This window comes from Anopheles coluzzii, chromosome X, assembly GCF_943734685.1.
Source record: "Anopheles coluzzii chromosome X, AcolN3, whole genome shotgun sequence".
NCBI lineage: Eukaryota > Metazoa > Arthropoda > Insecta > Diptera > Culicidae > Anopheles > Anopheles coluzzii.
In genome coordinates this window covers 7,073,424-7,099,893 of record NC_064669.1, presented here as the reverse complement: position 1 = coordinate 7,099,893, position 26,470 = coordinate 7,073,424, and the positions used below count along the sequence as shown (strand labels likewise).

Below are 26,470 nucleotides of genomic sequence, written 5' to 3'. Positions count from 1 at the left end.
TTTTTTTCTCTCTTTTGAGTGGCAGTATGGTGTGTGGGTTCGAGGGAACCCCTGTACACACACACACATACACACGGCAGAGGGCCACTAGTAAATGCCGATCGGCGCACTCTTTCTGTTTCTTCCCTTTTTAGTCCCTCCTTTTGGGTTGGTTCACCGGCAACACACACACACACACACACGCACACATTGTGCCACACATCGTAGTTCAGCACACATTGTGCCCGGTTTTGTCTCCAAAATGTAGACTTGTAGTTTGGGTGTTTTACAAATTCGATTCGCAAAATTGAGTGCGCGCGCACGTACGCCCGCGCGTGTGTGTGTAGGGGTAGGTCGTTCCCCCCTTTGCAGGGGCTGGGGTCGTTCTTGCACCATACTTTTCGGGGGCGAACCCTGCCCATGCAAAAGGCGATGAGGGTAGAAGGTAATTCATTTGCACCAATTCTCGCCCCCCCCCCCCACTCGACCCGTTGCGCACCGCTGGCGTAAGGGCGTGCGTGCGTACGTACGTGTGTGTGTGTGTGTTCTGTCGAAGACGACCAGATGGCCACAATACGCGTATTGTACGCGCGTGTGTGTGTGTCTCCATTGCGTACGTTGGCATGTTTTCCACCTTACCATGTGTGTGTGTGTCTGTGTTTTTGTGTTTTTGTAGCTTAAAAGAGAGTACAATTTTGGAAGTGAATTTGTACAACAAATTGTGTCTGTTTTCGTACAAAAAATCAATCACGAATTACTGTCCTTCTGTGTGTGCTTGTGTGGGTGTGTGGGTGTGTGCGTATATTCAATACGAAAAATGATTCAATCCATCCAATAGGTGTTCCGATCGCCGTCAAACGAGAGCCGCAAATGAACAAACACCCCTTTTTTTTGCGAGCCTGTTTTTTGATATTGCTTTAACTTCGAGCACCGCAAACAAGCTTCGAGCAGGTTCAATTTAAATTTTCTTTTTAAATATGATTTTTTTTCATTTACTGTTTTTAAATCGTGTTAAAATTCGCTCCCGCTGCGCTGCTGCCATATACAGGAGACTCTCGCGAGGCGCTCAGCTTGGTTTTTTGACAGTTCATTGTTGGTATTGCTGTGCTGCATCAGATGCGATTTTATCGGTCAAAATTTTAAATGGGATTTGACAGATAGCGTCGGATGTTTTTTTTTTTATTTCGTCCGATTTTATCCGGCAAACTAAATGTGTGGTGTTTTGTAGGAGCAATCTCAACTTAATTTTTCACAATCGTTAAACTACGAAAATCATCCAAATAATCGCAATATTACATGAAGAAGCGTTTGGCAGCACGTGCGATAAAATCGCATGCGATGAAGCACAGACACGGGCCCTAAAAGCAGAAGTTGATGGGGTGTGTTTTTCAATTCCTCGCCGATAACCGCTACATACATATTGCCCCCAACTACCCACAAATTTGAATATTTATGGTTATTTATTGTGCAACGATTATGTATTATCGTGCATTGTTTTAGTTATAATTCACGATATTTTAGAGATCGACTCCTCAACTTTGATCATAAACTATCAGGCGTATTATATTGCGTTCGGCATTCGAGAAGATTCACTATTACGTTCATTTTCGTATCGTTTTGCTAGCGACGTTCCGCCTCGAAGTGACTCATCGGCAGATTCTAGTCAACGAAGTAAAAAGTCTAGTCTAGTCGAAGTCTAGTCGACTCGAGCGCTTCCGACGGAATCGAATGTCACTTTAGTAAAATAATAGGCCTGTATGTATTGATAGAGATTCGACTTAAACCTTGCGCTTTGGGACTTTTTTTTGTAAATTATTTTTGGTCCCACATACAGTCGCATCTCGGGGGTCTCCTGTATGCACATACACACGCGCACACAGTCGCATTGAACTGACCGAACAGCGCACAGCACACGGCGATAAAATGAACACACACACACACACTTACACACCCGAATACGCAGCATCACACTTGCGCGCTGTGCAGCAATCACGGCACCGCGCTGTGGTACGCGCAGAAAGGTTCATTTCATTGTCGGTCCCGAAATAAAAAAAAAAAATAACCTCCTCAAAGGGAATCATCTAGTGTGCGTGTGTGTGTGTGTGGCGTGCGATCTTTAAAAAAAAAAGAACACATTTCGGGAGGATCACATTGGTGCAAATGTTCGATGTGGATGATATATTTTGTGGCACAATGTGTTAGTGTGCTTCCAATTGATTGTATTTAAACCAGCAAGGGAGTGCTTTACTGCATCCAGAAGGGGTTTGCTTCTCTGTGGCAGTAGTGTCTCTGTGTGGGTGTGTGTGTGTATGAACCGGTAAAACAAAAACTTCTAGTACTGCATGGGCCAGCAAAAAAAAAAGTTAATAAAAACTCCGATATGCCCACAATTTGATGCTCGTTTGGAACGTTTAGATTGCAACTGCGGGGTCTCTTCACCGCAGGTTTTGACAAGTCATAATTCTGTATGGTCCATCGACGGTTAACCGGTTGAATTTTGGGTGTTTGAAAACGCTTCAATTTTGTTTTAGAATTAGTTGTTTTACCTTTATTAATCCCTATTCAATTTTAAACTAGAAAGCTGACTATTGCAGGCTGTCGGAGGAACAATGTTAATCGTCCGGATTGTATTTTCCACACCCTTTTTACAGGATCAAAAAAAAAAAAAAACAAAAACAATGGCTAGCATCGTGAAACGATCCCTAATTTTTTTTTTTAATTTTCGTTAATACATTGGGTGTCACGATAGGAGGGCTTAAGTAGGCATTTAATCCCTTCTCGGTAATGCCACCAATTTTGGGTTGCAAAAAAACAAAACGAAAACAAAAATCAAATTAGTGCAACTTGTTTTGTTTTAAAATACCAATTATCGATTATGTAAAACATTGCGCGGTTGGTATTAGCTCTAGTACGTACTGCTCCTTTATTAAATAAAACAATATTCGATCACAAATAATTGCGTTACCAGCAGCAATCACCATCTTTGCCAAAAAAGTATAATATAGCTTATCGTGGATACGATGCACTAGATTTGTCCATGTAAACTCTTGCTTACGTATTATATAAAATTAATTAAATTTGGTTTGTTGTCATTAATATACTGTTTTTATCTGTTCTATAAGGGTAATATGTGTGAACAGCTAATTTCACAAATTAGCTTCCCTCAAAATCGAATTTTTGAGAGCTTTTTGTCGGCACTAGAGTAGAGCACCGCCTTAGGCACAGGCCAGGCGCCGACCGTCCACACACACACACACACACGTTTGGCGCTCGTGGCGATGATGATGCGCGTCTCGTGGCTCTCGTGCAAACTCGTCATGGCCATTGAACGAACCGGGCGGCGCCCAAAGGCAAGAGAACTGGTGCCGCAGGGTGGGATGGGGAGCGGGGGAAGGGAGTCTGTGCGGCCACTCAAATCCACGTTTGACTGCACGCAGGTAAATACGCGGAGAGCTCGTATTAGAGGGCTCCGTCGGGACCCATTTTGAGGATGGTGGGGTAATCGGGTGGAAGGGGGCACCTTGGTGTGTTGGAGGCCACCAGGCAGGTATTATGGCAGTGACCGCAGCGCGTCATCACCACGTTCAACTTGAACGGTGGCCTCCACACACACACACACACACACGCCAAACACGCAAACCAACGCACCAACACAAATATAGGCGAAGAACACGACCGAGAATTTGGAAGGGCTGGAGGGAGTTTGGGAGGGCACCGTCATCATCAGCTGCTGCGGTTGAATGTTTTGGGCTTTTGCAGAGGCCGCTCTGACGACGGAATGACGGCGTGTTCTTTGCCGTCTTGTGTGACTGTATATATGGGTGTGTGTATGTGTGTTGTGTTGCTGCAGGTGTTTGAAAGTGTGTCGTCGCTCTTTTGCCGCTTGATGTCCCAGGAGGAGCCACCCGATGCTCCACTGGAGGCGATCCTGAAGAGCTTCCGATGGGAGATGGTGCACAACCAGTGCTAAAGCTCCAATAATGGAATTCCTTCTAGCACACTTGCAAAACGGTGCCCCTCGTGGTGAATGCGCAGGTCAGGTACACATCGTGCCACCAGCGTCTGAAACGCACGGAGAACGCACTTCTCATTCCCATCGCAAGCCGAACCATCCCAACCGGACATCAGACGACGAATTCTAGCCTTTTGCATGCACAAGAGGACGTTGGGAATGAGGCTGAAGGATGGTTTACTTTTCAGTTTTGTTGTTCCCACCTGACACCGGTTTGCGCGGATTGGGTCCAGATCCTGTTGCTGGTGCCGCAGGTAGAAGAGGAATGGCCAAGGATTCACTCTCCTTCCAGCGTTTCCTTTTCGTCGCCACCTTCGCTCGTGTGTACATCCCAGCCCTGGCGGGGCTTATGTCTCTGCGTGCCGTTTTCGCACACACATACAGACACACACAATTCGCCGGCATGGATGGCAAAAGAAGAGCAAAGAAGAGAAGAACCAGTTCGCAAAGAAAGCGGAGGGTACCTGGAGTGTGTTTATTTACCAAACTACCTGGGCTTGCTGGGTTGTAGAATTCACTTCCACCGTCAAACATCACCGCTCTAGGATTAGAAAACACGTTGCAAAATCCCACTAAGCGAATGGTCGGTATTTTGTTGTTGTTGTTGTTGTTGTTGCTCTGATACCATGAATTCTGATGATGGGTTCTTTGGCAAAGAAGACCACAACTACCAGAGCCTTACTGCCGCGAAGGATGGGTGTTGGTCAGCTAAAGAATAGCACATCGGAAGGGAGATGAAATTCGAACCCCTGCAACCATTCTGTCCTAAGCTTGCTAGCGTAGTGTGACGTATGCGTTGCATATCTGCCTAGAACTTCAGGCACTGGCGAGCCACTGGATGCTTCTGGAATGTTCTTGTAAGCTTTTTTGCCTCTAATGGCGGGTCTCAATGGTTTCTGCAAGAAATTCGTCGAAGTTGCAAGGAGTACGTCGTAGTTGCAAGAAGTTCGTCGTAGTTGCAAGAAGTTCGTCGTAGCACCTAGTAAGAGCTAGCTGCTTTGATATCCAAATTCGGGCATCACCAGTTGCGGCCGCCAACGAAGTCGTCATCCTGCCGTTAACTCTTCTCGGGCGACATGGCGTCTGGAAGTGTGTCTCTGGCAGTTTGGGTTTCGATCGAACCAGTCATATTCTCGTTCATTTTTGTCCCCCCCCCCCCTGCCGTACGGGAACCTACCTACTTCTTCGACGGCATCGATTTTTTCTGTAGTTGCTAAAACCTACCACCGCCTTTGCCGCTGACACCTTGCCGAGGTTGGCAAGAATTGACAGCTCACGTTACACATGGACTGTGCGGTGTGCGATGGCCTGTTAGCTTGCAAACCCTTCTAGTCCATTCTTGACCGCCATGGTGCCCTGCCTTTCCCCATACCGTTTTTTGAATAGCTCGGCACACGTTGACGGACGTGTGTGTGTGTGTTTGCCCTGGCGTTCTTGACAGCTCAACCACGCCGGGGCACGTACCCAGCTTACGCTGTTGTGAAAACCTTCTGTTGCTCTCCTGTTCTCTCTCTCTCTCGCTCTCGCGGTCAGGGTTTAATTGTGTTCGCGTGAGGAGATGATAGGATCGGTGTGTTTGTGTGTGTGCGTGTTAGTAGTGTGCGTTTGCGTGCTTTCTGCAGTTTCTGCTTCTTGTGTAGCTTCTCTAGGCCGGCCGGTGAAGCTGATCCCCTAACTGACTGACCGCAGCACATTTCGCACAGTGCAACCACCTCGCAGGGTATGGCGGCGGAGGTGGAAGCAAGCTGATACCGATTCCGATCCGGACCGATTGCCTTCCTTCCTTCCCTTTCACTCCTACTGGTTTCAGGGGTGGTGTGTGGTGTGGCGGTGGTAGTGCGCCGCGGTTCGCCGAACCCTGCCGATCGCCCAACCGAACCAGAACACCCAGTGCGCGTGTAGTGTGTGGTGTAGGTGCGTGATCGTGTCCGTGTGTCCGTGTGTGTGTGTTTGAAAAAGAAACATTGGTATCGCGGGTGTGCGTTGAGGTTAGGTTTAAAAATAATATACAGAAAACCGATCATCACGCCCACTGCTGCTGTTGCTGCCAGGCTCTGCTCGATCTCGATGGGACACTCTCGAGTCACACGGAGGGCATACATACCTACACCAACTCTACTTTGATCATCATCCCCGGTTTGGATTGGCTCTCGATCACGGCAGCACTACCACACACCTTCAATGCCGGTCTGAAAAGTCGGAGTGTCAGTGCGAGCAAGCGCTGTGTCACTCAAACGCACACTTACGCGATAAAAGGCAGGGGATTCTGTTGCTCTGCGTTCTACATTTTGGATTGGAAATTAGATCAAATTTCGATGTATAAATAATGGCAGTATTATTATTCCATATTCTTGTTTCGCTTTGGCAGCTCTTGTTGTTAAGGCGCGCTTTGCCTATTTTTTGGTGAAATCCAACGATGATCAAATATTTCGTTTCAGCGGAATGAATGGCGTAACGCTTCTCCGTAACGTGAGGGCCTTGCACTGAGCATCGCAACGAACACATTTTACTTCCTGCTAAATTGTATGGGATTCTTCTATTTCTTCGTTGTGTTGTACAGTAGACTCTCTCATCACGAGTACACTCTTCCGAGATACGCGTTTTTTAGCATTCCCGAATCATCAGCGTGAGACGAATATCACGTTAATGGTAATACATTTATGTGAAACATTGATTGAATGTAGCACTTTTTTATACTTAATAATTTATTTATTACTTTTTATTCGTGCATAAAATGTTGATACTTTCGGTAGCTTCGTCATATATTGGCAAATAGTAGCCGGCATCGCGAATAAATGAACTCTTTTTAACAGTCGTTTAAAGTTCATTTTGGTTTAACCGAGTTCATTTGTTGTTCATTCCTGTTAAAATAAACGACCGTCAAAACAGTTAACGACTGCTCGATATCGCATATAGGCAAACACGGGGAAAAAATTCGAGCAGTATAATTAAACGACTGTTAATTTGTATCGCATACGCTCTTGACAGTCGTTTATTTAACGACGGCATAGGACCAGTCGTTAAAATTAACAAATGAACTCAATGCGTTCGCGATGCCAAATTCTAGCAATTTTTAACGACTCTAGTTAATTTTTAACGACTGTTAATTTTAAACCAATTCTTTCGCGATACCAGCTAGTATTTCATTTTATTGGTAGGGCACCTGAGCTGTCCAATTTAGAAACTCGCGTATCTATGAATCCGCGTAAGTCGAAAATCTCGCAACTCGGGAACAGAAACTGTACACCACCTTATGGCGAGTTTTTCGTAGGACGAGCAAAGCTAAATGCTCCGCCAAAAGCCATTTTTGCAGCAAGTAAAATTTTAAATGTCGAGCAAGAGCCATAGGGTCCCTAGTTTTGTTATTGAAATATTAGTGGGATTTTAATTACGTTTTTAGATTAAAAGGAACGGCCCCAAGGATACAGTCGTCAACTTGCACGACCTAACAACATGTCCATTTTGGGTTCAAACCGCATTTGATCCTAATTTCCCATTTCTAATACCGTTTACTAGAAAGAATCAATTCTCAGCAGACCTAAAGGGCACGAATACTGCTACGGGACCTGAAGAAGATGCACGAGATGTTTGAATTTATCATCTTCCAACTATTTTGCACAACCGAAGTTGAAGGTGGGTTGGGGCAGATTGAACTACTTATTGTAGGTGTTGCGAATACGACTGTGTTTGACATCGCATAGCTGTGATCATGGTGGTGTTCGATTTTACCTGCCTGCCTGCTAGTACAACACCCAATACACTACCACACCCGTGCCACACGAAACAAGCGACAACAACAGCTCATCTCGACCCACGAGCTCCTCTACTAGCAGCAAGCACACAGATCAATCTGTGGAGTGTCAGCCTAGCAGCTCGCCTTGTTTGATTTTGGATTTTTCAAAATTCGTTTGTGATAACGCGCGATTTGGGTGCGATGCTGCAGTGGGCATGTTGGCTTGTTGGTTCTTATCATCATTGAGTACGTAAATACACTTAAAAAATTGTGCACATTGCTTGCTATTTTATAGAACGAACTTCGGTGTAACGTTGGAGCGGCACTGGAATACAAGTTATCAACCATTCATCCCTGGTATTATATGTATGTGTGTGTATGTTGCGTTAAGCTTTGAAGAGGTGTTGTGCATGCATTATCACCTCGCTATCACAGCAGCAACCTCAAACAGAACTTTTAAGCGTGTCGTGTAAACATTTCAATCTAGTTCGAAACATGTGCTCTTTTGCAGCTTCTATCTTCGGGATATCATTAAAAAAAAACATGGATCCCACTTACAATTGCAATTGCCCTAAAAACGGTAAATAAGAAACAACAACAGTTATTTATTATAAAAGTTTATTTTGTGCTGATGTTACATTGTACCGTGATGCTTTATGTTATTTATTGCTACCCTAGGCAACTTAGATAGTAGATAAGATCAGTGATAAGGCCAATGATGGCCAATCACTTAACAAATACAAATAAACATATAAACAGCACACTAAAAAGTAGTTCTAGTAACCCTGTTCCACAAATGCTCGTTTCGGGCAACACCTTTCAGCCTCTCTCTGTCTCTCTTTCGCTCTAGGCACACACTGGCGCTGGTGTTGCATTGCAGAACGGTAGCAGCAACCTTGCGCTGCCGCACTAATACACTTCATCGCCCGATAGAGCGTGTATGACAGCAGCAGCAGCAGCTCGTAATGAAGCGTGATTGACAATTGAACCTAATATATTGAACACGGTGTTTCCACAGCGTCGTCGTCTTTCCCAGTATGGTGTTAGATAGGCTGGAGAGATGCTTCGCTTTATAGGGCCTTTTCAGAGAAGGAGATCTTTTGTTCCTGCTTGCAATATGAGTTTAGTTGTAGAGGTGCAAACTGGAACTTCTCTAAACTACACACACACACACATCCAATAATCGAGCCAAACGTCCAGCCACTAGGACACGTTAGATAGGAATTAATTAAAAAGTTTTCCTCCCTGGCTCCCAGGATGACACATTTCAACAAGGACGGACGTCCATCATCGGGTCTGCAAGGATTGGTCCTTGCCACTAGCAAATTCCAGTGCAAAACCGCTACTAATATAAGCCAAGGAGGAGTAGGCAGGCGGTATAGACTGTACCGTCCTTTTCCATTGGTCTTTTTTTAGTGTCACAAATTTTTCACTGGCTTTTCATCCGTGCTGAAATCGTGTGCCTCATTAGGGGTGACTTATCGGTGCGCTGGGCGACGCTAGCTTAGACTGCCGGTTCACCTTGCCGTAGAGTTGTTATTACGACGAGAAGTTTGTTTAGCATTTCTGTTTAGTTTTTTTTTTGTGGAATTCAAACGAGGATGAGCCAGTCAGAATGCAACTCTCCACGTCCAATTAGCAAAGTTGTCGGGCCACTGGCGCGGCGCTGGACTATTGCCACTTTCTCCCCCAGTAGAAGTGGAAAGTATTTGCAAAAAAAAAGGGATGGAAAAAATAACGTTAGCCAATAATCTCGACTCCCGGCTGATGGAATCAATCGGTCACAAAAAAAAAACAACTTCCATCTACCATATTGAATGTTACCGTAAAATAGTTGTTGCTGGATGGATTTTATTTTAATTGGAAAAGAAGTTTCGTCAACCAGCGTAATGATGTGTCTCCTTCCTCGGTATTACGCTATCGCCGCTGGCCTTGCATTCGTGTTCTCGAGCTTCGCATTAATCAATTACCGATCAAATTAGATAGAGAGAGAGTGTGTGTGTTCGGATGCTCCTAGCCGGCGGGGACTGTCAACGTCCATTAGCTAGATTTGTGCTAGTCGAAACGCATAAACATACCAATACTGTTAAATGCAACTCTTCTTGATGATGGGATTGATTCGCGTCCGTGTCCCCATTCGGCCAGGTTCGTCCTGGCTCGATTCGCCCACTAGCACTTTAAATTTCTGCTGCTCCTGTGCGTTCCAGGGGGACAAGGGGGAACGAAACAAAACGACAACAACAACAACAACAAAAAGCTGTACAACGAACACAAAAGCAATCCAATCAATTTCATCCACTGCGTGCCAGGTTTTATCGCACAACAAGTGGATTGTCGTCGTCCTGCCTGGAGGGCTCTTTGTTGCAGCTTACCTGGAATATGATGCTGTGGCAGCACTGTGCTGTCCGATTAGGTATCTGTGTTTGTTGCTGTTGTTGTTGATAATGGTCCGAGGATGATGATGATGATGGCGCACGGACGCAAATCCTCTTATCCTTGCAGTGCGCTGCTGCTGCTTCTAATTGAGAGGCTTCCTGCTAGGAACCTTCAAGGAACAGTCGGTGTACGTACGCTTCGCAGAAGTTACACCAGCAACAAAGGCGGTAGCATTGGATCCTGTTTGTTCGATGCGTTTGCTGAGATGTTTTATATCTCCCCCCCTTTTTTTGTAGTGTTCCAAAGGGTTTTTGAAACTAGTCAAGCTTCTTACTGATAGCTTTTACATGATTGTGTTATTGTTGTTGGTGTAGTTCAGAGAGGCTTTGGCTCCAATTGAGTTCTTTCGCCTTTTTACTCGACTGAGTGCGTTTTGAAACCGGTATTATAGTGTCTGCGCATTGTAGTGATTATTTTCTTTAAAAAAACATTTTCTGTCAACAAACCTGATGGATGTGGAGAAACTAGATGACAAAAGTAAAGTGCGAAGTCTTTAGTAGGATATTGAAACAACAAGTTCAAAACTATGACGTAGAAAGGAAATTGAATGGTTCAATGGTTAGCTAGCTTTTGGAACAAAGAATCTACAAAAAAAATCTGTGGATCGTCTGTCGGCTGCAAGTCTGGCAACCTTGGACTGATAACTTTATCGACATAAGAGCAATTGGGTCTGATGACTTCAACGCCACAATGTAACACAACAGTAGAATCCTTCCATAGAGGACTTCAAAATTATTGGACAAACTATCAGAACTTATCAAATATGTGATATCCACCAAAGTGTCTGAATGTATTGAAGAGATGACTTAAAAAATGTACACTTTGGCGAAAACAACGAAACGATAACTTCAAGTTCAACCGTAATCGTGTATTTTAAAACATCACAAGGACATAACAACTAACTTTCCTCAAAATCTCTGACAAATGCATACTATGCCGAAGATGTGGTCTGCAATCCTTCAAAGGAGATTCCCTGTAAATAGATCCTGCTTGCTGACTGACTGACTGGTTTAATGGAACAAGGAACGAATGCCGCGCGTACAAACAGTTGCCGATGTGCTGTCGTAGAAATGGCAATCGACAGTCAAACATTACCGGATAGAAGATTCGTAACAATAAAAAAACAGTCTACAAAATAACAAGTGCAGTGGCCTGGAACATGGCTGAAGATAGTATTGATTATTCACAATAAAATATTTGTTTTCCTTCCACCAACGCCCTGCCATAAACACGTGTTCGAAGAAGGCAAACCGAAGAATGTCTTCAAATAGCAAACCATCAGCATCTTCTAAAAGATTCGTCATAACAAAACTATAGTCTACAATTTCCAATTCACTGCCCTGGAGAACGCGACAGAAGTTACTGATGCCTCACTGACACCAGCATCCCGGGGGCGCAAACTACATTCAGTACCTTAATTTGTTGGAATAAAAATGCAGTCTACAAATATTGAGTCCCCAAGAACAGGGTAGAACAGCTACTAGCATCATCAATTCTTCACAATAAAAATCTGCCTGTGCTCCAATGCCGCATCCCCCGTAATGCCTGGGAGTTGTGGGAGAAGATTGCATTGCAATGTCTTAATTCGTACCAATAATACATAAAACCATCGAGTTTTCTCTCACTAGAAGCAGCACTAGAATATTGGAGAATGGCATTTGGTCCTGGCTCACCATGCTTTGGCTCAAATTTACCATTTTGCAATTTATTCTAGCTACTTCTCTTCGTGCCACAGCATTTATGACCCTATCAAATGCTCCACTACTTCTTTATTAGATACCGGTACTGATTGTGGTTTGTTTTCTCTCTTTCTCTCATTTTTAGGATAATGCTCCAAGCGCAGCTGCCACCGATTTCGCTGGCGATGATTTACAAACAGAAGTGAAGGACGATAAGTGTGTGTGTGTGTGTGTGTGTGTGACATCCTTTCCGTCCGGGAAGTAGTGAAGAGCAGTGAGACGCTTGCAGGGCGATTAAGTTATTCCAGACACCGTGGTGTGTCTGCTCAGTGATCGCTTTGTTTTGGTAGGAGCCGCCCATCGAATCGTCGTTCTTATTGCTTTTTATTCGACAACGGCGACGACGGGGACACGACACCTGAATGATATCCTCGTCCCCGGTTTCTGAGGAGTGCACTGTGAGCAAACAGAAAGTAAAAACACCAACGGTGTGGCGCGTAGGAGGAGGGTTTGCGCAAGCGCGCGAACCTGTGGCAGTGTGTGATACAGCAGGATAGTCAAACAAGTGGCCATCCGCAGTACGGAGGACGGTGGGGGGCGCAAGGGTCAGAGTTGGGTTTGCCTGTATAAAACGGGAGGCGGCTGGAGAAATTGCGTCCAGTGAACGTCGGGCCACCGGCTGGGAAGCGAGAAAAACAAGAAAGGAGAGTCAGTTGTACCTGTGCTGTGCCGCACTCAGTGTGCAGCTAATTGCTTCGCATCCTTGGCCACACCTGCCCCGGTGGGGCCCAGGTGGGACGTGAAAACGTAAAGCAAGTCCGTGTAAATGTTTTAGGCCTGTAAGCGTTAGTGGTGCGTTAGTGAAGAATTGTTTTGATTTAAATTACCGGTGTCCTAGGCTGTGTAAATAGAACTAAATCACCACCGCGGTGTGCATTGTTGTGTGCTTTGTGTGTGTCTGTATGTGTGTGTGTGTGTGTGTGTGTGTGTGTGTGTGTGTGAAAGTCTACAATCAAAGCAAGCCGCCAAGAACCGTCTATCAACCTGCAAACGAATGCTGAATTTTCGGTGAAAGAAACATTGAGCACACAATCAACAACAACTCTCCCCCCCTCCCCCCCCCCCCCCCAGATCAAGCTTTTGCCGGTGGGCGTGTGTGTTTTGTGTGTGGTTTGTAAAACGATGGTGGTCGCCGCCGGTCACCAACGCGCCCCGCTGGCGCTAGAGCGGTCGTCCGGCAGGGAAGAGTAGCGCGCGGACGCCACACGGCGCTAAGGAACAAATGTCGGCCAGTGGTGGCGACGGTATAGACTGCGATCAACACGATCAACCGGTGGCAAGGCAGCTCTCTGCGCTGCCCTGCCCGTCGTGGCCGCCGCTAGCCCGCGAGCACGTGCTGAACACAAACACAACACAAATTTAAACTGAAACCGTCCGGCGGGGAGGAGAAACGAGCAGCCGTTCTTAACACACCGTGGGCCTAAGAGCCAAGCTAAGGAGGGGCAGGCAAGAAGAGAGAAACGATTGCTCCCGTACTGCCCCTGTGCAAACGCAGGAACCACACAAAGCTGTAAAGATGGCCGACGACGACGGCAGCAACAGCAGTAAAGGTGGTACGGAGCAGGAGGGAGGCGCAAGTGGTGGCGGCACGGCGGAGGGTGCCGCCGCCGCCGCCGCCGCCGGCAGCGCGGACGGTTCGTCGCCGTCCGCCGGCCGCAAGCCGCTGTCGGTGGCGCGGCTCAAGGAGAAGGGCAAGAAGCTGGCGTCGGCCCACATCCACCGGGAGCTGGCGGTGAACGGGACGTCCGACAGCCTGAACCGGCTGCTGGACGAGCTGCTGTCGCCCGAGAGCCAGATCTCGCTCAGCGAAAACATCGAATGGTGCCGGTGGTTGGTCGCCGGCGGCCGCACGCCCGCCGAGTTCGCCTCGATCGGTAAGCAAAAACAAGTCTGTTTTGGTGTAGTAATTGTACAAACAAGCAACCAAATTGCGACACAAATGGTCTGCAGTGAAAAGGATCTTTCGGAGATTCGGGGTCGCCAGGTCCTTCGATGGGGCCTGCGACCGGTTGACGCAACATTTATTTTGCCATTCTGCTTCTACTGTACATGCCAGTCAATTGCGGACACCTGAAATATTCTTTGCTAATTGTCAGACGTTACAAAACATTATCGGTGTATTCTTCTACCTTCTCTCTGTGCATGTATGCACAAAAAAGATGAAAAACTGTACGTGCTATGGAAGAAATACCCAAAACTGTGTATTTTGCTAAAATTGGGCGTTCAATTCCGATCACATGGATTTTAGTAGAGTAACTTCTGTTAGTAAAAGGCTTTGAAAAATTAAAAAAAAAACGCTTAACCAACCGGAACCATAAAATCTCAGACACTTGTTTGACACATTGTATTGAGAAAGTATCAGTTCGAACTCATATTTAGTCATGGTTGCGGCTTAGATTAGACATTATGCCAAATCTGCAAAATGTTTTTGAAATCAGCTGAAATCAGATGTCAGCACAAACACTAGTTTGAAAGGACTAGTTAATTTGGCCAGGTTCCAGGGTAGCGCAACGAAATTTCAAGTTCTTGAAGTAATACTTAACCCATACCAGTCGAGGAGTTGATACAGAGTTCACACGGGCCCTGGTATCGATCATGAGGGCTATCCGGCTCAGGAACCGATTACGATTCCATTCCTGTCCAGGAACTGATCATGAAACCATATCGGTCCTGGAACAGATGCTGAACTCATACCGGTCCTGCAATGCTCTCGATTTGTGTACTTGGACCTGTTCCGGATTCGGAACAAAACTTGGTACGGATCTGGAACCGATACAGTTCCAGCTCCAGTCGACAAACCATACCTGAAGGTACACGTGCACAGCGTAGAAATAGCGCAAGAATTTTAGAAGGATTTGTATAGTGATGTTACAAGCGATTTCCAAGCTTTCCATGAGGCATCACCCCAAGGTGACTAGATATACTACAGGTGAGCTTTTGGCTCTGAATTTGGACTCCATAATGAATGGAGATTTCAATGGAGATTTGCAGGAGCTACCAAAAACTTGTATAAGGTTTAGGTTTAAGGACACTGGACGAACCGATCTGTAGTAATTTATGGATCTTAGAGAGCATCAACAATAAGAATTCACTCTGTAACGTACGTAAATAACACCAATATTATCATAACATTTACTATTCTGCCATGGCTAAACCATCCTTGTTAGTCATTGCCAGTTATTTCCATTATTGTTGCGCATTAAAACTTATTTGTTGAGCCTAAAACCAGCAAACTTTTAATATCAGAGATCTTTGGCACATTGCAAATAATCTACCACAGACGTCCTTTAGTAACATGTTTCTCGTAATATGCTTCCCTTAGTAACGTAACTGTTATCTCAATACGAAATGAAAATGAACCCTTGATGAATGGTTTTTGTTGATATCTTGAACTCTAACAGGCTTTAGCAATCAAGATGCTCAGTGAATTAGAGTTTTGATTTTTTTTTTGCAGCTTGAACCAGCAAGCTTCAAAATCCCTAAAACCATCTTTATTATTCGAGCAATCGATCGCGTTGCTAACCGATTTGTGCTCTGGAAGGCGCCGACAAACGCCGAATAATGTTTGCCTCCAACGGAATTTACAAATCCAATCCCACCCAACGCCCAATATCCATCCGGTGTTGGTGGCGAATCGCCGATCCCAGGACATTTGAATATGCAATGCCGAGGGACAAACTCTCGGACACCTTTTTTACCCCGTGCGTACAGGGGTTTTGCGGCATTCCAAAAATTTGCAATTCTATGGGCATGGGGCGATGGCGACGTGAAAATCAAAATAGGGTGCAATGCACATCGTTTGCGGCCAGCGCACCAACCAACGGCTTTGGCGAATGTTGGCCTTGAATTTGAACTTCTTAGAGGAGGGGAGGGGGGGGGGCTTATCTGTGTACTCCTGGGTTTGTCGCTTGCGCCTTCCTGTTGCAGCAGTGGGAAAGGATTTTAATTTGCGTAACAGGCGAGATAGCCGGAGAAAACAGGTAAAGCGTGTGCACGAAGTGCGGCTGCGGTTGTTGAATGTTCAAGGTCCTTATTAGCAGAGCTCATAAAAGAGTGCGACCGCCTCAGGGTTTAAATTGACGAAATTGTAAAAAATACACCAGTGCATCGTGTGTGGTTTTGTGCAAAAGTGTGGCGACTAATAAACTGATTTTATGGCCGCTCACATTTATACAGCGTCCGTGTCGGTGGTGTGTGAGGTGCAAGCTGTAAAAAACGGCAACTTCCCGACTGTAGCAATTTTTGTCTGGATGCAAGGACAGGAATTTTATGGTCTTTTCAACACATACTCTCTCTCTCTCCGCAAAACGGGTGAAGTTTATGGTGCACGCCGATGATTCATGCAGCAATATCGGGCGCAAATGGACGCTTCGAGTGTAGCTGCGAAATTACGGCAAAGTATGAACACGAAAGAACGAACGAACGAGAACGAAATGATGAGAACGTAACAGATTTGGTTAAAAAAAGGGAAAATAAAAGTTCCCACATAGCCAATAATAAACCGGGAGATATGGGGATGGAGAGCAAAAGCACGTGGTGTGCGTGTGGTTTGAGAGCGCCATTTTTGTTTTATTAGATTGCATCATCTTGCTGGAAGATCGGCGGAGGGATGCTGTTGTGCTGGTGCTTGCGCTCGTGCGGATACGCTGATCGTTCATATCAGTTTTGAGAACAAAACAAAATTCTGAGAATGAGAGAGAGAGAGAAAAAGACAGTGGGGAATACAGAAAGAGAGCGAGAGAGAATAATGACTAAGAATAAAAAGGGTTAAGCGGTTCTTGAGATATCCGCCACGAAGAGCTGTGAAGAGGCAGCGGAGAGGAACTATCGTATTACTCGCCTTTGTCTAATGCTCAACGCCAAAATATGCGTTGCTGTTGGGTAAGGTTTTCTTCAAGGCCATCGATGGCCATAGGAGGGCGAGAGGGCAATGAGTTTGGATCGCCTTTCTTTCAGAGATCCCCAGAGCACACATCGGGTCCCCATGCTGACCTGTTCGGTGTACAAGTAGTGCAGAATTGTAAGCTTAACGAGGCAACTTGTTATAAATGTTTATATCTTCATTGCAATGCTGCTACATTCTTCCGAGAAGCAAACCCACTTTTAGAGTGAAATATAGCTTTTATAGAACTCCGATACCGCATTCGAGACTGAAAGTGTTTGACGACTCGAAGGCTCCAATGTGGCCTGGATGTTTTCCAACCTTATCCAGGGAGTTGTAATAAATGTGCAATAAAATCCCAGCGAATAGAATCGCCCAGGCTACGAACCAAAGTATCAGCGTTGATGATAGATTTCCAAGGGATATCGGTGGTAGGGGTTACAACCCACTTGGCATTAATGTGCAATATAATCTGATCTATTGCACATGTCTCCTGGTATACAGAACCACTTCCTGTAGAAGACCAATCAAATCCAACTGTCGGTTAATGCTATAACCAATGTCTAGTGTCGCCTTGACTCTCAAAGTCACTTCCTACAAATGTTCAATAAAATCTCAGCAATTTAACCCTACGTGACGTCAAATGTCGGTCATGTGATAGCTAGAATTTCTTGTTATAAATGTCTAATTAAATGGAAGTGTAGATCAGAACGATATCAAGACATGCTGGATCATGTCTCCATGGCACTTAGACCGGTTTGCTATAAATGTTTAGTAAAATCTCTCTCGTGTCGTGTGCTTCACTTCAATATTGCATGTTGCTGGTAGCTCTCTTCATCCCAGAATTACCTACTGTAAGTGTCCAATGAAATTCCAATAGTGAGTGAACCAAAAGAAATTGTAAATCTCAAGATTTCGTAAGGTGTACACCCGGTGGTGTCTGACATTGCTAGCGTTATCTATGCTTAGTTGCTTACTGAATTTGACTAGAAGTTTGTTTTATACGTCATCTGCTGCCAGACCGACAGTTGCAGTTAGCAAGAACCTGCCCCGATCTGCTCCAGGGTCTTTGAAGAGTCATAGGGGGAAGATCCAGACTAAAATTCTTTGAAGCTATACACCTCTATCGTTTTACCTCCTCGCTGGAGAGTGCCTAATAATGCCCCTTACTTCTCTGTACAAGCATCACTAATTGCAGCTAGAGAAATACGGATGATACCTACTGTAGGGCATTGCCCAGTTAGGTTCTCGTTTAGGTTCGAATTGCGAAATTCCGCCAATCGTACTGCAGAGTGTAAAATGTACATTCGCTTTCTCCTCGGGAGAGCAGGGTGGTTTCGCTTGGATCAGCTGAACACACACACACACCACCGCATCTCTTCCGTATCTCCTGCCCCCCCCCCCCCCCCACCAACTGTTGTGTGGTGGCAACAAGCAACGAACCCCTCTTCCGGGCGAGTGTGATATGCCAACTGTGGCTGGAGCGCGCAGCTTCTCTCGCTTTATCGGCATCAGAGAGCGGGCGTGTGAGCGCGTACATACACCGCGCGTGTGTGTGTGTGTGTCCGTCGCCCAGTTCCAGAGTTCGTTCACTGTCATTGTCAAGGTCGTCGATCGCGGATGAAAGTGACGTCGTAAAGCAATTCGCGTCTCTTCTGTTCGTCATCGCAGCTCGCGGGTGGGTATTTCCACACCCCCCCCACAACCAACCATTTTCGGCGTGACTTTGTATGGTGAAACCTCACGGGTGTGTGTGTGTTGCGTACAGCTTGTGTGTTCTTCTCTCACCCCTCACTCCCTTCTTTTTTTTGTTGTGTAGAGCCTCTTGTTGCTTCGAAAGATCGTTGAACTTTCCAGCTCGCGCGTGTAAATGATGATCACTGGGAACTCTGGAACGTCTGTAAAATGGGGGGTGCAATGAAAGATCCGTCTCCCTCTTTCTCTCGTTCCCATTCCCATTCCTTTCGTCTTGTGCCGGGGCGTTGCCATTCAGCATCCCAGCAACACGAGGGAGTTGTTGTTGTTCTCCTTCAATGATACAATTTTGTGATCGCCTCTGTGTGAGTTCAACTGCTCCTAGTGAGCTGTTATTCACCGCCGAATGAAGAATGCAGGTGACAAACACACACGAACGAAGAAACAAGTTTAACACACACACAAAAAAAAAACAGCTAACAGCTAAAAATGGGTTGTTTCGTCCGGGAAAAGCTTCACAGAAATCAATCGAAGAAAAATAGGGAAGCAAAAATTGAATTGTGGTTGGAATTGGGGAAACAGAGGAGAGAGAAAAAAAACTTCTGAGGCGTCAATGAACCCGAAAAATAACACACACACAGTCTTGCGTTAGACCGGTATGTTTGTGTGTGTAGGTATTGCGCAAAGAAAGAGAAGTAAAAGAGAAATGAAAGGGAATCGTCACGGAACCTGTGCGCGCGCTCCGTTGAGTGCACACGGCCGGGTCTTGAGATGAGCAGGCCTCTCTCCTCATCCCCCTCAGCTCGTACCCCCTCAGCCAGCTAGCAAGAAGGCTTACAATGACGGAGCCCAAACGCATGCCGTTGAACTGTGGTGCTCTGCCCCACTCTGCGGTCTCCGCTCGATCATGTGGTCGATCGCCGCCGCTCGCCTGTGTGCTGCCGTACGCAGACCAAGGGCGGCATACGCGCCTGTTTGCGCGTGTGTGTGCGATCACTCTTTACCAACGAGCTCTTTCCCGCCTCCCCAGCAGAGCGTTCGCCGCTGTGTTACAGTGTGTGCTGGTCTGTTAGGAGCTTCAACCAATGTTACGCGCTGGCCGCACCGAGGCACACCCGCACGGCTTCTGGTTTCCGTTTGCTTCCTGCTCAGGGGGAGGAGGGGAATGAAGGGAGTGGCGCACAACAAGCCTCCAGTAGCAATAGATCCACCATCCGTAGGCATTCTCGCGTGTGCGATCGGGCCGATCGGGTGAACGATCGAGAACGGTCATGCATTCCTTGCGACGTCACTATGGGGATTGGCCGGGCAAATGTGTCGCATGACGAGTCATATGCGTTTATTTTTTTTATTGCAAATCTTTCGATTGGCATGTTTAAACAGAGAGATATAGAGAGAGAGAGAGAGCGAGGCTTGAACTAATCTAGTTCAGCAAACGGCGCGATGAATAACCTTCTCTCTGTGACGATGCTGGTTTGGTATGCAAAATAAAACGCAACACACACATGCTGCTGCTGGGCGCTACAGCAACTGATTGTATGTCTATCAACAAATGAGAAGAAAAAATAAAATCAAAACGAGAGAGGATAAAGTATTATTGACAAGCAGTAGTTTGCGGTCAAGTGTCCCACGAAGAAGAGGAGTAGGGGGCTTAAGTGTTGTACCGCGACAGCAACCGCTTTTGTTCACGGGGTTCTGTCACCGGATTTTGGGTTTGGTCGGATTAGATCATGCATCGGCTGCGATCAGGTTCCCATTGCGACGCTGTTCGATGGCGTAAGGGAACAACAAATGGTGGTGTGATTTTTTTTAATGATAGATTTTACTGCTTGACAGCACAGAAAGTTCTACAAAACAATTTCAATGTGATTTATTTGACGTTTCCCATTAAGCTAGTTTTACGACACCAATGTTAGAAACTGGATGCCCATTAAAAAAGAAAAAAAAACGCATTAGCGAAAAAGAATTCATTAGCAAAGGGCGTTAAAGCAAACATTTTGCCACAACGTTCAACAATGTTTCTGATGTCATCAGCTTACCGCAACGTCGCTTTCGGCTCTCACCTGTTAGATCACGTGGCTTATTGTTATTTTTTTTGCACGTGCCGAATGGTTTCCTATAGTTAAGATGTCATGATTTAAAGACCGTAAAGGCTATAGTGATGAATAATGTTATTTGACGACCGGTTTATTTAGACGTAAATATGAAATAAATGGAGCTGGTTTGTTCATAACACAACAAATCATTTGTCACAGCTAGCACACTAGAACGGTTAGATAGTTTTAGATACAGTCGTTGCCACCTAATTTTGCCTCTAAGCCATCAATTTTTGACAGTGCGCATCAATTTTTGACTCTAACGCACCTATGCTTGTCTGTAAGTCATCAATTTTTGACTCCCGTAGGAATCGTGACAATTTTACTAGGCGTTTAAGCAGATTTTTAACGTTTGTTATCTTCTTCTTCTTTTTCTTCTTCTTCTTCTTCTTTGGCACAACAACCGTTATCGGTCAAGGCCTGCCTTTGTACTAACTGGTGAAGTGAGCTTGGTTTTCAGTAACTTATTGTTACCATAGCAGGATAGTCAGTATGGGGGCACGTTCGAGTTGATGACTGTACACCCCAAAACCGGCCCTTGTTATCTTACATCTCATAAAAAAATACAAAAACTGTGCATATTGATTGTTTCTTGAGAAAAAAATGAATAAATTTAGAAATTCTAAAGCTTTTGTTTACAGCTGACAATACATGCCAATTTTTTCACTCCATTAAAACTTCCAAAATTGTCAAAACAACTGTTTTATTTTAAATTCTAGCAATCACTACTTAACTTAATTTCAATCATTTCAAAACACAGTTTCGGAAATTACTTAAAATTTTGTAAAAAAAAAATGCGATTGCACAGTCAAAAATTGATGCCTTCGAGGCAAAAATTGATGCGCGCTGTCAAGAATTGATACCTTCGAGGCAAAAATCGCGACACGTTGTCAAAAATGGGTGCCTTCGAGACAAAAATAGGTGAGTTAGAGTCAAAATTTAGCGGCAACGACTGTAACCTAAAACCGAAGTACTGAGTAAGAGGATGGGCTTCATTTCATGAGCCATTTAATGAGAGAAGGAATTATTTTGATTTCCTTCAATGTGTTTTTGTTCATATGGTAGTTATTGCAGTATTCTATTTACACATTGAAATTGCATTATAGCCTTCAGTTTCTTCACTAAATATTTAGATTAATGTCATACGAATTTACACAAAGTATGAATAAAAAAAATCATTGAAAAATATGAACATTATAGTTGCATACTCCGATCTGCATGAGGCAGAAAATAAAATCATACTGAAGCTGCCTGTCATGTTTCCTCTTCATTTAAGTAAAACAACAAAAATGAAAATAAAATAATATTGTAATTTAATAAAAAGAAAACAAATATTTTAAACCAACATTTTGTCCACCAAAAGTCCCATAGTGGCACCATTGTGTCACTGGTGTGCGTGCCCACGGTGTCTCTCGGGTGCTGCGTTTGCTGTACGCGCGTGTTTGCTTTCTCTCTCTGTCTCTCTCTTGCTCGCTCGCGTGTGTGCGTGTGTTTTACGGGCAGAAGAATGGGCAGAATGAATGAAGCGATGAATTACCTCGCTTGCGGCATGTTTTGGAATGAACTTTAATTTTTCGTTATTTTTTTATTTTTTGCAATAATGCCTACGTCGCGAATGCTGCCATGGTGCCATCCCTCCTTTTCATTCACTTGCCTTTTCCTAGCACTCGTGCCTGGCTTGTTGGTGGTGCAACAGTGGGCAGCGTGCATGTGGCATGATGGGCAAAAACAGAAATTGCAGTGCCTGCTGCGGATGTTCTTATACAAAAAAAAAATAAATAAACGTAACAATTTAAGTAGAACTATTTGGCTAAAACAGGAATTTATCGTTCTGCCTCATTTAAACCATATTGCAACCGTTGCGCGCTAGTCTGATTCTTCGCCAACCGATTGATTGTTAGCTTTTGTCACCCGTTGGACCTCCGGGGCGGGGAAAGAACCAGAGAAAATTGCTAAATTTAGCCATCGTACGACATCATCGTCTATCACCACCCACGCCGGCAGAGGGGAATGAGGGTGGTCACCTCGTAGAAATTCAACTCCAACGGCCCTCGTACTTGACTATCATCTCGCGTCATCCAGGCCGACTCCGGCCGGCGTGTGGGCGTAATTTACCATGGCTGATCTAATGCAGGCCAAAAAGAAAGTTGTTGCAGCAAAACAAAAATGGGGTACGCAAACAGAGGGTTGTTAGCATTTACCGTGACCACCCCCTTTCCCGCGTTATTAGCAAATATTGGCAGCCGGCTGGCAACTGGCAACAGATAAGACAGACCGAGTAGGGACATTGAAATGCAGAAAACCATCCTCGGGTGGATTTAATGCCGTATCTACGCTCACTTAATCCTTGCAACCATTCTAACCTCTCTTTCTTCCTTGGTTATCTCTCTCTCTCTCTCCCTCCTGCGCAGTGCGAGCGTACGACAACCACGCCAAGTGTGGGCTGGTGTGGATACCGCACGTGGTCGCGTACCGGTGCCGGACGTGCGGCATCTCCCCGTGCATGTCGATCTGTCGCGACTGCTTCAAGCGGGGCAACCACCAGAACCACGACTTCAACATGTTCCTGTCGCAGGCGGGCGGGGCCTGCGACTGCGGCGACACGTCCGTGATGAAGGCGGAGGGCTTCTGCAGCGACCACGGGCTGAACAACTGCCAGAACAAGGCGCCCGTCCCGGACGACCTGATGCTGGTGGCGGAGGCGATGATGCCGCGGCTGATCCTGCGCATGCTGCTGCACTTCCGCGAGTACAGCGCGAGCAACCTCGACTCGGACGACTGCCACCGGACGGCCGAGTACTGCAACGACTACTGCGCGATGCTGATGGAGTTCAACAACATGGGCGAGCTGATGCGGCGCGTCATGACGCGCACGCTGATCGACCGGGGCGTGTACCGGCGGCTGCTCGACCCGCCGTACCCGTCGCCCCGGTACGGCAAGTACATCCGGGACGGGTGGCTGCAGTACGAGGAGGCGCTGCGCCAGTTCCCGTCACCCGAGCCGCCGCCCGACTACGCCCATCTGGCGGCGCTCGGGCGCACGATCGTGCACGAGACGCTGCTGGAGGAGTTCATCTTCTGGACGTTCAAGTACGAGTTCCAGCAGCAGATCGTCTGCTTTCTGCTGAACATGCTGCCCGACCAGGACTACAAGGAGCATCTGACGCGCACGTTCGTGATGCACTACTGCCGCATCCCGAGCGTGCTGGAGCTGTCCAGCGATCCGGACACGCTCAGCAACCGGGTGGTGCACATGAGCGTGCAGCTGTTCTCGAACGAGAGCCTCGCGCTCAAGATGGTCGAGGAGCTGTCGCTGCTGCACGTGATGATCATCAGCCTGCGGCAGATGATGTCGAAGATACTGACGCCCCACACGCTGCACACGCCCGAGCACAACTTCCACTACGTGGTCGACTGTGCGGAACGGGTGATGAAGGAGCACTGCTACTGGCCGCTGGTGTCCGATTTCAACAACGTGCTGTCGCACGAGTCGGTCGCGCTCGTCTTCCTCAAGGACGACGATCTGATCGACATGTGGTTCCAGTTCCTATCGATGTTGCAAGGTAAGGGGGAGCACACACACACACACACACACACACACACACACACACACACACACACACACACAGTCAACCATTCCATCGAACAAGCGATTTCATCTTCCTTTCTCTTCCCCATCCACATCCAGGAATGAATGTAAACATTCGCGAAATCATCAGCCATGTCGAGTTCGAGTCGAGTTCCTACTATGCCGCCTTCAGCTGCGAGCTCGAGGCGAGCGCCTACCCGATGTGGTCGATCATCTCGCACCTGCAGGATCCGTCCCACGCGCCGCTGGCGAAGAAGATCATGATGTACTGCGTGAACTATCTGCAGGACTGGCTCGATGCGATCAACTTCTACCAGCAGCCCCGGTTCGAGAAGGTAAGCCTTGGCTGAGCGGTTTTGCGCTGAGAAAGCTTCTAGTAAAGAAAAGGTCCATTTTTAGTGTTCAATGAGAGTGTTGTTCTGCTCATTCTTCATCCAAATGTGGTGTGGCATATATCAAAGGAAACAATATTGTCTATCAAAATTATTGAAGCAAAAAAAAAAGAATGATTTGAATGGTTTTGCCACTAAATGTTGCCTTCTAGGCACTAATGTTTGTCTATAAGGCACAATAATCATTAAGTATGAGAACGGATTTGTGACAACTTATACATATATTACTTCGCAAAGGCAAGGCAGAAGATCTCTACTTTCGAAAGCTCAATTGAACCTTTCAAAATCACTAAAAGTAATTCTTGATATGGCTTTTGGGCACGCAGATTCATAGTAACGAAATAAAACATTATAAAACAATAACCCGAATGACTTACCGAATGGCGTCAGGGACAAACATTGGAGCTTTAGAACAAAAACTGATGCCTTAAAAACAGAAGTTGGTGACTTGGAGCCAAAGTGGATCATTCGAGACAGAATCGAAGCCTGAGATACAACAATTGAAGCCTTAGAAACAAAAAAGGTACCTTAAACACAAGAATTGGAGGATTTGAGGCAGAATTGGTGCCTTATTGGTAAAAATTAGTGCCTTTTAGACAAGCTTTGGTGACTTGGAGGAAGAATGGAACCTTAAAGACAAGAATTGAGGCCTTCGAGGCAGAATTCGAGGATTTGAGGCAGAATTGGAGGCAGAGTTGAAGGCTTGAAAGCAGAATTGGAGGCTTGTAGGCAGAATTGAAGGTTTGGAGGCAGAATTGGTGCCTAAGTGGCAAACGTTGATGCTTTAGAGACAAAAATTGGTGACTTGCAGGCAGAATGGAACGTTACAGACAATAATTGGAGTTGACGACTTAAAGAAGCTTCAGAGACAAAACTTGATGGAAGGACCATACGGACAGAAAAGGGACAATTCATTAGGGTACAAGAATGGGATAAATTAGACACAATAATTGGAAAATTATAAACAATAATTGGAGCATTAGATACAAGAATTGGAGCCTTAGAGACAAGAATTGGAGCCTTCAAGATAAGTAGACAGAATTGAAGTTCTGTAGGCAGAATTGGAGCCTTGTTGGCAGAATTGGAGTCTTGGAGGTAGAATTGGAGCATTAGAGGCAAAAGTTGACGACTTAGAGTAGCTTTAGAGACAGAAGATGGTGCTTTAAAGACACAAATAGCAGCTTCATGGACAACATTTCCTCTTAGAAGCCTGATGATTGAACATTCGGAAAATGGAGCATTAGGAAGAAGAATTTGAGCCTTGCAGACAAAAAAGGTGCTCTAATGCAAGAATTGAACCATTGAAGACAAGCATTGGAGCATTAGAGACGAGAATTGGAGCATTAGAAACGAGAATTGGAGCATTGGAGACGAGAATTGGAGCATTAGAGATAAAAATTGGAGCCTGAGGACAATAATTGATCTCTTATAGACAAACAATAGCGTCTTACAGATTAGAATTTGAGCGTAGAAGAAAAAAATAATATAGAGAATACTTAGAGGTAAGAACTGGTGCCTAAGAGACCAAAATAGGCACCATAGAGACATCAATTTAAATTATAATAGTTGGGGACCAGGATTTGCGTATTGGTATCAAGTAATATTACACGCTCACTCAATACACTAAATATAAACCTTATTGGAGAGCGAAACTTCTCCCCCTCCCGCTGCTTCATCGGTCCTAAAACCGTACCCTTCTTCTTGCAGGATGAAATGTCCCGTGCGTCGTTCCACTTTCCGCTCCACCGCTATCTGGCCGCGTTCATCTGCCAGGGCGTAAAGACGATGGGCATGTCGCTGAACGATATCTTGCCGTCCGCGGATCTGCTGCCGAAGCTGATGATGCATCCACTGCGCGTGCAGGTAGGTGGCCACCTAAAGTAGACAGAGTGTGACACAGTGGTTGGTGTGTGTGTG

The 26,470-nt window shown here is 45.8% G+C and overlaps 2 protein-coding genes across 2 annotated transcripts in view; one reads left to right on the top strand and one right to left on the bottom strand.

Moving 5' to 3' along the window:
• Nucleotides 1-26,470, bottom strand: part of LOC120958800 (ras-interacting protein RIP3) — a 230,308-nt gene that overhangs the window by 68,055 nt on the left and 135,783 nt on the right. The window lies entirely within an intron of this gene.
• LOC120959313 (E3 ubiquitin-protein ligase Ubr3) overlaps nucleotides 1-26,470 on the top strand; it is a 51,990-nt gene that overhangs the window by 1,784 nt on the left and 23,736 nt on the right. The window contains exons 2-5 of the mRNA XM_040382615.2: nucleotides 11,985-13,773; nucleotides 22,984-24,135; nucleotides 24,261-24,496; nucleotides 26,261-26,416. Of these exons, the coding sequence (XP_040238549.2) occupies nucleotides 13,416-13,773; nucleotides 22,984-24,135; nucleotides 24,261-24,496; nucleotides 26,261-26,416 (1,902 nt within the window). The 5' untranslated portion in view covers nucleotides 11,985-13,415. The remainder of the gene's footprint in view (nucleotides 1-11,984; nucleotides 13,774-22,983; nucleotides 24,136-24,260; nucleotides 24,497-26,260; nucleotides 26,417-26,470) is intronic.